The sequence below is a fragment of the Anoplophora glabripennis genome, unplaced genomic scaffold (assembly GCF_000390285.2).
Source record: "Anoplophora glabripennis isolate ALB-LARVAE unplaced genomic scaffold, Agla_2.0 scaffold483, whole genome shotgun sequence".
In the NCBI taxonomy this organism is placed as follows: domain Eukaryota; kingdom Metazoa; phylum Arthropoda; class Insecta; order Coleoptera; family Cerambycidae; genus Anoplophora; species Anoplophora glabripennis.
The window spans coordinates 262,749-275,800 of NW_019417794.1; the positions used below are offsets into that span (position 1 = coordinate 262,749).

A 13,052-nucleotide genomic window follows, 5' to 3' on the forward strand; every position below is an offset into this window, starting at 1 on the left:
AAGAGTTATGTCTGACCGCGCGCGCAATCCCCAGTCCATCGCGGACGGTGAAATCGTAGTCCACCGTGAAAGCATATTTTTACATATGATTGGACAAATTGGCACGTGGAGGGGTAGGCGGCGATAGGCTCGTGCGCTTTATTTTGGGACTCAATGTGACAGTATCCCGTATCACTGCAGTGTAGTTATACGTGTTTTGTTTTTGGTTTGGCGCTTTTTAAGACATTATATTTTATAAGTTTAAGTTTAAAATGAGGGTTCGTGAAATAAAAAAACTTGTTTATTAGTAATTTAAGTTTAGAGGAAAAAGTCGAATTGAAAAATAACGGACGTCCAACGCCAGTGTTGAATTTAGTTCAGGTACAGAAAGAGTGCAAAAGTAGGCCAGTTTTTAAGGAAATTACTCAAGCTTTACAAATATTAGTGACGATACCAATGACAACAGCAGAACCAGAACGGTGTTTTTCAAAACTAAATCTGATTAAAACTTTTTTGAGAAATACTATGTGTGAAGATCGTCTAAGTGCGTTAGGAATGTTGTCCATTGAGAACTGTATGGTTAAAAATATTCCAGACTTTAACGAAAAGGTGACACAGAAGTTCAGTGCGGACAAAAGCAGGAGAATGGATTTTAATTTTAAAAAATAGGTGAGTGCATTAAACAATATAAATTGATGTTATTAAAATAGTAAATAATAAATAATTGAGGCAGTGCCACCTCTGTAAAAATTCCCAAGAATCTTTTTATAAATATTTTTCATCTCTAAATCTACATATATCCCAGCTGGGTTGGTTGATCGATCATCCACTTCAGCCCCACACGTTGGAATTTTACTTGTATTTTATCTAAGTACTGTATCTACACACTGACAGCATTCATTTTGGTGTACCTATGTACTTGAAAAACACAATGACTTTGAAATTCCTCAAAATTTTTCATCTCACCCCCCGCACCTCCTCTCATATACGTTCTCTCATCAAAACGCGTCCCCCTGTGGTTAAACCCACGGGCCGCCACTGATATTCATGTATTACAAATACACGAATATTAGACAATCTACAGTGCATGTAAAAGGAGATAGGGTGAGTCATCTGTGACGAAGTGAAGGGGAAGGGGGTCAGTTGTTGTTCCGCATTTACAAACAGTACATCTAACTGTGAATTTGAATGTTTTTCAACGCTGGAAGTCATCAACAGGTTACGATGATGCAGGTCTGTTGTCTAATTAGTGACCATTATTCAGAGGGAAACGACGACGAAGGTGGTATACTGTGGTGGTTTGTAAGAACTGAGAGACCTGCAAGGTTTAGTTAGTCATTTTATTTCTTGTCCAGTGTCGACCATACAAGTTAATCGGAAAACAATTCTTTATTAAATTCTAAACAAACTCCGTATCCTGAGGTCCACATAGTTAAAGTGGCAGATTACACATTTAAGGGATTATGCGAGCTTTGAACGCCAATTTGCTAATATTGGACGGGAACAAATTCAGAGAAGTGTTATAAAAATTATGTGAGTAAACAGACTATTTATTTTTGTGTATTTCATTTATCATTATTGATTACTTCTTTCATTTTTTTTCTAGGTTATTTGTTAAATACTGTTTGTATGCCGAATGGTTGGTTTATAAAAAAGTATTAGTCCTAATTTAGCCTTAACTTAATCTTAATCTTAGTCCTAAAAATTTAAATGTACAAAATGTAATGTATAGAACTAGGGCAAGGCTAAGATTTTTATAAACCGATATATTACATTCTGTACATTTAACTTTTTAGGGCTAAGATTAAGGTTAAGTTACGGCTGAGTTAGGACTAATACTTTTTTATAAACCAACCAGAACTCAACAAACGAACTCGGGGCGAGTGGTGGAATTGTGCTTGTGCTACGACTAAATTGGGCCTTTATTTGAGGTTAGCTTTTCCAGCAGCGGGGTACAAAAATTATTAAAAAAAGGTTACAAAAAAAATAAAGTTTTTATGACGGAATTTGAAAAAATAAACCATTGATACGTGTTTCTAAAGGTCAAAGGAAGCCTATGTATAAATATGACCCCCACTAAAGTTACACCCTGTGTATTAAATATAATAAACTAAGTAATAAAAAAACTAATTTATAATATTTTAAACATCTGGTTTCACTTACATAACTGGCCGCAAAACAGATGTATTTCCCATAGACCGTGCGAGTTTAAACTAAAATAACAATGTTCCTAAATCACAATCATTCCTTAGTTAATTGAGTTGAAGGAAGAGAATAAAAATTTTAAATCTTATTTATGAATATGATGAATAAAGAAAAATGTTTGGTATTTATCAGTTGGACAAGAGGGTCCTTTTAATCCTTGACATTGGCCACAGTTAAGAGAGTTTATATAAAAGCGATTTGATAATTTTCCACCCAAATACCTCAATAAGAGTACGTAATGATAAATAATGATATTTATTAATTCCATTGTTATAAATATTTAAATATTTTTTTTGTAAATAGGGGGATAATGGTTTGTAACCTCCGAAAGGGAAAAATTAGTAATAATTACGCCACTGGCCGTTTTTTGTAGAAATAATGTTAAATTCGGTCGTTAAATGAATGAAAAAATATTCTTGATACTTTTTAATAGTAGGTAGCAATTGATCAGGAGATAATTTACTTATTTGGCGACAATAATACGCAAATTTAGTCCACCTATTCATGTTTGTTTAAAATCCATCAGCAAAAATTAACTAGCTTTATTTATTTCTGAAACTGCCGTCCTTGTTGGGCTTATGAACACGAGACGAATAGTGGCAAAGAATAGAGGCAAATTATAATCTCAGGGAAAATCATGTCATGATAAGTTTCTCTATATAAATAGATTAGAAGATGTCAAAAGTGTATCGATGCGGAAGGACTTTGTTAATTGTTGTAGGACTCGTTACTTAATTACTTACCCGACGTATTCGCTAATGTTATTTTATTATTTAGTTTTGATATTCGATATATAGAAATAAAATTATTTGTACCAAAAACCCCCAGTGGCGTATTATTTTCTTGGGAAACGTTGGCTGACGTTTTAGTAGCACGTCGCTGGTTAAAACTATGAGGTTTTCATCAAATAAACGGATAAGCAAAATTCAATAAAACGTAAAAACAAGCCCAAATATCTCCTAAACGGCTGCTACTATTAAAAAACGCCAAGAAACATTTTTCATTCATTTAACGTTAACAGTACCTACCTGAATGGAGCATTATTTTTTTTTAGGAAAATCTCCAGTAGCGCGTATACGAGAAGCTTCGAAGCAAAATGGATTAGCTGGATCTAGACACTATTTTTAGTATGAAGAAATGAGATTTTTCCTTAGGAATTCATTACAACTTAAAGAAATCATGATTATTTTCTAGTTTTTGAATTACGACAGATAGGTACACTTATCTCAAATTATTTCTTCTGTCAAGTAAAAAAATCTTATTTAAATTAAATAGCAAGGACGATTAACCATATTAATTTATTCAATTTAATTAAAGGAAATCAAATTTAGAACTTATTTTTTTATTTTTCAGTCAAAAAACTAGTTGTAAACATGATTTTAAATAGACTAGGCGGTATCTGTTTTGGTTTGGGTGAATCGTATATCCACGGAGATTTTTGGCTTTTTGGCTTTCAAATATCATTAGAAATGAAAATTTTTCTATGCGCATAAAAAAACGCGGGCTTAACTTTTGGCGGCACAATATGTTAAAAAAATTCGAAAAATGTCATATTTTTCTTCCTATTTAATTATGTATCTTTTCAAGAGTTGATTTTAGGCGAAAATGGAAGAGGAAAAAAATGTTTGCAATAAAATTTTTTACAAAACATGTCTAGTTACAAATCGAATGAATCATGATTATTATGGTAAAAATCGAAAAAATCGCAAAAATGGGGTTAAAAAACAATACTTTTTAGGGAATTTTTTTGGGGTATTTAAATTGGGTATAGGACCTTTATACTTGGCTCAAAAAAACTTCATGTTATGTAGAATTATCACACCAAATTTCATCAAAATCGGTTCGATAGATTTTGCATAATAATTTTGCAATCCAGATTTTGAAAAAAAATTTGCAAATTTTCAAAATTTTGCACAGCAAAAACCAAGGCCCTTAGATACTTGAAAATTTAATCACATATAGAAGGGCTCTCAAGCTTTCAAACTTTTTTTGAAAAATTCGAATCCGTCAATTAGGAGAGCTCTGGCGCTTGTTTAAACATTGGTCGAATTTTTGTACTTATAAACAATTAGAACTTTGTGAATATTCAATCAAATCAAATTTTTTAAAGCAGGTTTTAAAAGTTCTTGGAAAGACGCTTCTTTAAAAAAAAAACAGATCGATTGATCAATTAGTTACGTAGTTATAGCCGATTCAATTTCGAGCAGGCCGAAGCGGCCGCGCTCTCTGCTTCCCCCACCACCACCACCCGTACGATTTTATTGAATTTCTCGCTTGCATAAATAACTTTAAACACGTTTTAAAGTAGGTTGCCAATGAAGAAAAGTATTGTAATCTTAGACCTGGTAAGTACTCGGAATACCAAAGGTATTTTTCGAAAAATTAGCCCGGATGTCCCAGTACATTTAGTGTAAATGACGGCTATAACTACGTAACTAATTGATCAATCGATCTGTTTTTTTTTAAAGAAGCGTCTTTCCAAGAACTTTTAAAACCTGCTTTAAAAAATTTGATTTGATTGAATATTCACAAAGTTCTAATTGTTTATAAGTACAAAAATTCGACCAATGTTTAAACAAGCGCCAGAGCTCTCCTAATTGACGGATTCGAATTTTTCAAAAAAAGTTTGAAAGCTTGAGAGCCCTTCTATATGTGATTAAATTTTCAAGTATCTAAGGGCCTTGGTTTTTGCTGTGCAAAATTTTGAAAATTTGCAATTTTTTTTTCAAAATCTGGATTGCAAAATTATTATGCAAAATCTATCGAACCGATTTTGATGAAATTTGGTGTGATGATTCTACATAACATGAAGTTTTCTTGAGCCAAGTATAAAGGTCCTACACCCAATTTAAATACACCAAAAAAATTCCCTAAAAAGTATTGTTTTTTAACCCCATTTTTGTGATTTTTTCGATTTTTACCATAATAATCATGATTCATTCGATTTGTAACTAGTCATGTATTGTAAAAAATTTAATTACAAACATTTTTTTCCTCTTCCATTTTCGCCTAAAATCAACTCTTGAAAAGATACATAATTAAATAGGAAGAAAAATATGACATTTTTCGAATTTTTTTAACATATTGTGCCGCCAAAAGTTAAGCCCACGTTTTTTTTATGCGCATAGAAAAATTTTCATTTCTAGTGATATTTGAAAGCCAAAAAGCCAAAAATCTCCGTGGATATACGATTCACCCAAATATGGCTTTTTGAAACACATACCGTCAGGACTAAAATGCAAAAATGACCAATTGCCTTACTGAAAGTAACTATATAAAAACTACACATAAGTCATATTTACTAGTAGATATATATATTTTGACTTAATGTTAGAATACAATCATTAGACTGTGATATAGAATGCAGCTACTTGAAAACTCAAAATTTCAAATACACGCTTGGCTATTCAAACATCTCGACCTGAATTTCGAAAACATATCAGATGTGTCCATTAGCCACAATTGCCCCTTATTTTACCGCTAATCACAGTCACAGATAATGTCTAGTTGAATTGATGCATTTTAATTTGGAAATTTTTTGTTTGTTTTTTTTCATGGCCACTATGATCATATCATAAATTTGTTTTTTTGCCTTTTAATAAAATCTCTTCAGCCAAGTATTATACACCTTGAACTTGAAATTTAAAGCGTCATATAATATTCAAAAATTCTATATGGCGTCAATAAAAAAATGTTGGTTATGAAAATATAAGGATCTAGTAGACCTGGGCGATGTTTTAACATTCCCCTTATGTATACATAGGTAGGTACCTACTGATTTTCATAAATATCAATAATAAAGAAGAAGAAAGAACGGTGTAACTGATCTCCAGTTTCTTTTAATAAAGCGAAATGGCATGAAAACATGCAACTTTTTTTTATTGAACCAGCAGCCCTGTAAATCTTCTAGTTCGGGTTCAGGAGATACTAATAGTGTATATTGTACACCTTAAAAGTGACCACCTTGTATACTGTTGTGCCTTTAATTAACTTCTGCCTCCTAAATATAATATTGCTACATCATATACGTATCACATATGAGTTCACATGACGTTCTAAAAATGCGAATTTCATTCATCTTTTTTTCTATATAATTTGATGATTTTATATCATACAATATTTCTAACTATTTGTTAGTAAATGTACATTCATTTTGTTTGGCCCTACGAGACTCATGAGTTTAAAATTTGTGCGAAACAGTGAAGAATATGGTGGTATTACTTGTGATAACTATTATAAAGAGGGTGGCGTGCAGCTATGTATGTACTACATATTTAAATGTATATAAAAGCATAGGCTCAATTTTTCACGTCACGTGAAACCTGAAAATTATACAGCTTCCTCTGATGTCTGTCTTAACTGTTTTAATCAAAGCAGTTGATCAGTTTTTTCACCTTGAATTAATTGTTACTTATAAAAGCTGTTTTACATTGACAATTTATTGATCAATTAATTGATGACGTCGCTTCATCAAGAAATTGGACAAGTGTAATGCACGAAATCAGCTGTCAAATAACTTCATCAAGTTCTTGACGAATTAGAGCATGTTCTAATTTTCGTCAATTTCTTCGTGAAGTTCGGAAGTACCAACCCAACAGATTTCCAGCCTCAGATCAGTAATGAGGTTATGTTATTGGAATATGTAAATAATTGTGTGGCGTCGTACTAGTTTTGCATTGTTTTTACTGATTTGTTACTTACAAAAACTAATATTTATATAATATGTGTCAGAACGGTACCGCTGTTGTATCACTACAATTATGAGTGGAAAGGTGACATTTTTGAAATTTATTTGCTTCTTTGATTCATTGGTAGAACTGATTCATACGTCAAAAAACTTGACAAAGTCTGTAGCAGTGTAAAACCACACTGTTTACCAATAAATTCGTGAATTAATTCATGAAGAACATCGTCAATTTATTCATCAATAAATTGTCAATGTAAAACAGCTTTAATACGTAAAGTTATCGTCAATTTATTGATGACAATAAATTCGTAAAAAAAAACGATAAGAATGGGACTGGCCCTAACTTTTCAACAATTTTTTAGTGAATTTTGTTTGGTTCAAAGATATAGTGCAAATATGGCTCGAAATAAGATCAATTAAACATTATTTAAATTCGTCTTGGTCGTGGTATTAACTAAATTCAAGTTTGCTGTTTATTTTTGCTTTAAGTAAGGTCTTACGCACCAACGCCATTTTGACATCGACGTATCATTTCCTAATATAAGTATCTATTTGTTGATTGTTTAGAACAGGGGCAAGTAATTTTAGGTGGGGTCCTGATACTTTTGAAAATTTTTAACGAGGTCCAGAAAAAAATTCATATTTCTTATTTCTTATTTAATTTGGACTCAAATTTAATCTACTTACTAACCATTAAGAACTCAAAACACTCACACATTTGTAAAATACTAGCAAAAATTATAAGATTGGCACTTAAATGTAAAAAACATTTTTTAAATAATTTATTTGAGTACTTTATACTTTCAAAAAATTTTTGGCGGTCCAGTATTTTACCTTCCGCGGTCCGGACCTGGACCGCGGTCCGCCAGTTGCCGACCCTTGGTTTAGAAACATATAGTACCAATGTTGGGTCAAAATGAGAACAATCAGTTGCGATATTTACTAAAGTTCCTAGGTTAATAAAATACCGCAACTGATTGTTTTAGTCGTTCGCCTCAAAATGGGTTTTACGATCTTTATATAAAGACAATTTATTTATGGCCATTTATGTATAAAAAACTCAAAATTTAACTGTTGTAGTAATTTAGATTAAAATAAGTATTGGATTGCGTAATAAATTGTTCAAAACATGTGAAAATTAAATACCTACCTAATAGTGTGTGGAAATGCTACCTACTTGTTCTACTCGTACATAATTTTGTTGTTTAATTCAAAATGAATTATAATGCAGTAAATTCTTAATTATATTTTATTTTTCTACATATAAATACTCAGAGGTACATTTTATTCAAAATTGGGTGGGTTACGACTACAAATGTGATTCAAGTAAATACGATACTTAGTAGAATACCTATACCATGCCTTTTTCAGTTTTATTAAACCTATTCTGAAAATTTATAAATTTGTAAAGCTGTTAAACCAACTAAATAAATATTTATATTTTTATATTTGATGGTTCATAGCGATATTTAAATAATCGATGACTAAATGACCAACCCTACTGATTTCTGACTAATTTTACAATGTTTTAATTAATTAAATGCATAATGTGTTTATAATTTCAGCTGGACACAGTAGTTGTATCATAGTTACATTACAATTGTAAAATCTATACTATTAGACTGTGAAGTTGTCAGTAGTTCAAATATTATCCAAAGAAGAACAAGCGCTAATATGTAAGTAGGGTTATGTGGGTTGGGAAACTGTTGAAATGTCAAAATTCTGTGGCTTCTGTTTAAAAACGTTTTGAAGTAAAATAACGATGTTTTTTGTGGTAAATCTTGAAATACGATTACTATCTAACAACTAATCTTATACAATAATAGGCACGGTTGCATTCTATCCGAAAACTACATGGACATGCAATTAAGTATATGTATGTATAGGATGATCAACTTTTTGTTTGTTGTTTCCCTAACTTTATTCATTGCATATTTGGGTATGGTATATTTTGTCGAATGTAGTATTGTACCCACATATTTTATATTTACTTTTAGAGTATGCTCCAGTCAGAAGTAACGAGTGATTTTTTTTGTTGCTTTACATTATACACTAGACTAACAATTACAATTCATAACTTTATTTACTGTATATTAATTATATTCATGTACAATATTTTGTTTCAGAAACAGCAATTTTCTTAAAAACCTGGATATGGATCTACTTAAATTGATGCAACTAATACAAGTTTATTCGATCAAATATCTGAGGAGTCCATTGGCAAGGTTACATGAAGATAAATATGTTACATGAATCAACAGAAGACAAAAAATATAATGATAAGTTATCTGTTTATGTAAATTTAACAGATAAGTAGAAACAAACCACAATATTCTTTGAATTGGCTATAAATTAGTACAAATATGCAATGAAAGTGGAAAAATAATAAGATGTCTGTTTCTATTGCTCCTACTTAATATTATCGTGTAGTGTTTAAGTGAGACATTAAAATGGAAAGTTCTTCACGGCTCCTGATATATACGTTATGGATGCTGCTTTTTCCAGAACTTTTCACAGGTAAGAGTATATTCAGTATTATTGCAATATTTTTAATTGGCTTAGCATTGTATATTAGTGATTTTTCAAAAAAATCAAAGTTTTAATGTTTAAAGCACTTAACCCTCTCGTTGAGACTTTTTTATTTTGTACAATTCGAAAAATGATACTCCAAACAGCCACTAGTCAAATTCATACAATATTAATAATTTTTTGTATTATTAACATTCATTATTTGGAGTCATAGCATGACAAGAAATTGACAAAAGTCAATAGTTTGTTGCATGAATGCTTGACCATATATATGGTAAAAAACTATAAATATTTAATAATTCAGAGTATTTTTAATCTTAGAGGAAGTTTTGGGAATTAAAAAAAAATTTCATTGTCAAGCCAAATAGTCGCAGTTGGTCCCTCTTCAATTTATCACCCATATGATGATAATAAAAACAATTGAGGCGCTTACTGCAATAGTGGCCTAAATGTGGAAATACAGATTTCGGGAAAGAGATTGATAGTTTAAAGTACAATAACCTTACTGACTTGTTACCCTATGTACCTCCAATTTTTCACAAGTTTTATATTGATCTACGAGTAAAACAAAATACACCCATAAATACAGATGATGATCCCAATGGACAATACGATCCTGTAGAATTCTCTTAATGGAGATAAGAAGAATAACTTATTATGTTTAATATACATATATTTATACAGTTACATTATATAGTCACAGAACGAATATTTCCTATTGATTTTTCAATAAAAGTTATTAGTATAGTTTCATAGTTTTTGTTTATAATTGACCTAATATTCTTGAAATTATATAATAACCTGCACAAGTGGCCTATGTTTTTTTGGTAATGTTCGGTGTTTTATAATGTAAAATTATATGGTATGGTGATTACCAATGAACGTGGTGAACCTTTTCCCAAATTTAAAATAAATGTATTAAATTGCTTCTCACTACAAGAACCATTACAAATATCACTATATTTTAAACCTTAATTATTCACAAATGCTATTTTTTAAGTTAGGCCACTATTGCAGTAAACGCCTCAACAATCAAATTGAAACAATCGTTTTTATTTTTTTTCTACGATTATAGTGTATCTGGAATTTTTGTTTTTTTTACGCATTGAAACTTTGTTGCCATACACTAATAATAATAATGCATTTATTTTCCTTTAAGACATGTGTACACATATATAGGAATAGTCAATATTACTTAACCTAAGATGACAGAAATTCATCTACAGAATAAATACATCTGTCCACTAAAAATAACTTTAATTTATATTTAAAACTTTAAAAAAAACTGGATTCGCTTTAGTTCTTCTGGTAGATGATTGAAAAGCTTCAAACCAAGATAGTTAGGAGAATTTCGTGATATATTAAATTTATATAGGGGCATCCGGAAGTCACCATTTTGACACGTATTAATTGAGTGAATGTCCCTATTCATTTTGAATGTTGCTCGATTTTTAAAAATATATATGCACAGTTCAAAAATTAATAATCCTGTAAGAGTTAACACACCAAATTCCCTAAACAAAGCTTTGCACGTGTGATAACTTGGAATACCCGCAATACATCTCAATACCCGTTTCTGGGCAATAAATACACCAGGTGATAGGGTAGTATCCCCCCAAAAACATACACCGTATCTCAAGTGGGAATCAACTTGAGCATGATACAAATTCATAAGCTGATGCTTTGTCAGAACTGATTTCAAGTTTCTAAACAAGTAACACAGAGAATTTAATTTTGCTATTAGGCTGGTGCAGTGCTCTTTCCAATTTAGGCACTCGTCCAATGTGAAACCTAGAAAATTGACAGTTGTTATAGTATCAGACAATGGAGAGTTGTATATCTGAACATTTAGTTTAGAACATTTTTTCTGATAATTATGAAATCTAATATAAGATGTTTTTGAGGGATTAAAATATAATGAGTGAGAGCCGCACCAATTGCTAACTTTATTTAGGACCGAGTTGCATTTGAGTGCCAGTGCATCATCAGTTTTATCAGATACAATTAGCGACATATCGTCAGCGTACATAACTGGGAATGCAGCGGATATTAAGGTATCAAGTTCACTCATGTACAACACAAATAATACTGGTCCCAATATCGAGCCCTGTGGCACACCCATACCCACTTCCCTGTATCCTGAATTTATTCTTTGAACAGTACCAACTGAGGAACAAGAAATACTTACATATTGTGTTCGATTTTTGAGAAATGAAGAGATCCATTCATAGGCCACCCCCCGTATACTATAGCCATCTAGCCTTTGTAATAATTTTTCATGATTCACACAGTCGAATACCCTGCTGAGATCACAGAAAATCCCAACAGGGCACTCACCTGACTCCATAAGCTCAATAACCCTTTCACAAAACGAATGTAAAGCGGTTGTGGTTGATTTACCCGCACAGAACACATTGTTTATCTGTAACAATATCATATTTGTTGAGAAATTTTACTAATCTATCGTGAAAACAATATTCGAATATTTTGGAAAAACATGAAGGGACGGACACTGGCCTATAATTTCCCACATTATGACAATCGTGTTTTTTAATAACAGGTACAACCTTTCTAATTTTCAGATAGTCTGGAAATGACCCAGTCTGAAAGGAGAAATTAATTAAATAACAAAGAGGTTTTACAATAGCTGTCAGAACTTTTTTTATGATGAAAACCGGATCATCATCCGGTCCCGATGAATTTTTATTTTTTAATTTATTTCCTAATAAAATCAACAACTCGTCAGACAAATACGGTTGAATAAAAAAAGAGGGGTACATTTGATTTTGGCTAAAAATGGGGTAATTAGCCAATGGAATATTCTCAATCAACTTAAGGGGAGCATCTATAAAATAATCATTGAAAATTGAAGCTACAGACAGTGGATCAGTACACAATTCTCCATTATCTAATTTTATACTTATATTTTTAACAATGTTAGACTTATTGGACAGTTCTGAGATTACTCTCCAAGCGGTACGGGTTGGGTTATCAGAATTTACAATTTTACTTTGATAGAATTCCTTTTTTGTTCTACCAACTAATTCAGCATGTGCTTTTCTTGCGATTTTATAAAAGGGGTTCAACTCGGGATACAAAGCTCTGAAAATATGCAAGTCTTTCAGTTTAACACTGGATGTTCTTACAGCGTCATTTACCCACCACTTATGACTTTTCTTATAAAATTTCCGCCGAGGAAAACTTTTATTGAAGTGATATAAAAAAGTATTATGAAAACCTTCATATGCAACATTTATATCAGAAGTATTGTATACCACAGCCCACTGCTCTCTCAATAGATCTAATCGAAACTCTTCGATATTATTAAAGCTTCTCCGAAAGTGAGAAGCCTGAAAAGGCTCCTCATCCCGCCCGTAATCAATCTGAAACAGCACAGTTCTATGGTCAGATACATCATTGTCAACTACAGCTGTAAGACTATTCCGTATCATATTTGTGAAAACATGGTCAATTATGGTTGAGCTGGAGTGTGTAACCCGAATTGGCCACCATACCATCGGAACCAAATCGAAACCAGATAAAACGTGACACAAATTTCTAAAAACATTTATATTCCGACAAGTCTCAGACGAATCCAAATTAAAATCCCCGGTTAAAATTATATTAGCATTAGGCACAAATATAAAATCCA

The 13,052-nt window shown here is 31.6% G+C and overlaps 1 protein-coding gene across 4 annotated transcripts in view; it reads left to right on the forward strand.

The window, feature by feature from the left end:
- LOC108910846 (hemicentin-2) overlaps positions 1 to 13,052 on the forward strand; it is a 110,964-nt gene that overhangs the window by 12,343 nt on the left and 85,569 nt on the right. The window contains exons 2-3 of one of the 4 annotated variants that reach the window (XM_018715591.1): positions 8,437 to 8,547; positions 8,998 to 9,388. In XM_018715591.1, coding sequence (XP_018571107.1) covers positions 9,322 to 9,388 — 67 coding nt within the window. In that variant the 5' untranslated portion in view covers positions 8,437 to 8,547; positions 8,998 to 9,321. The other 3 variants (XM_018715590.1, XM_018715593.1, XM_018715592.1) reach the window with 3 other exon arrangements.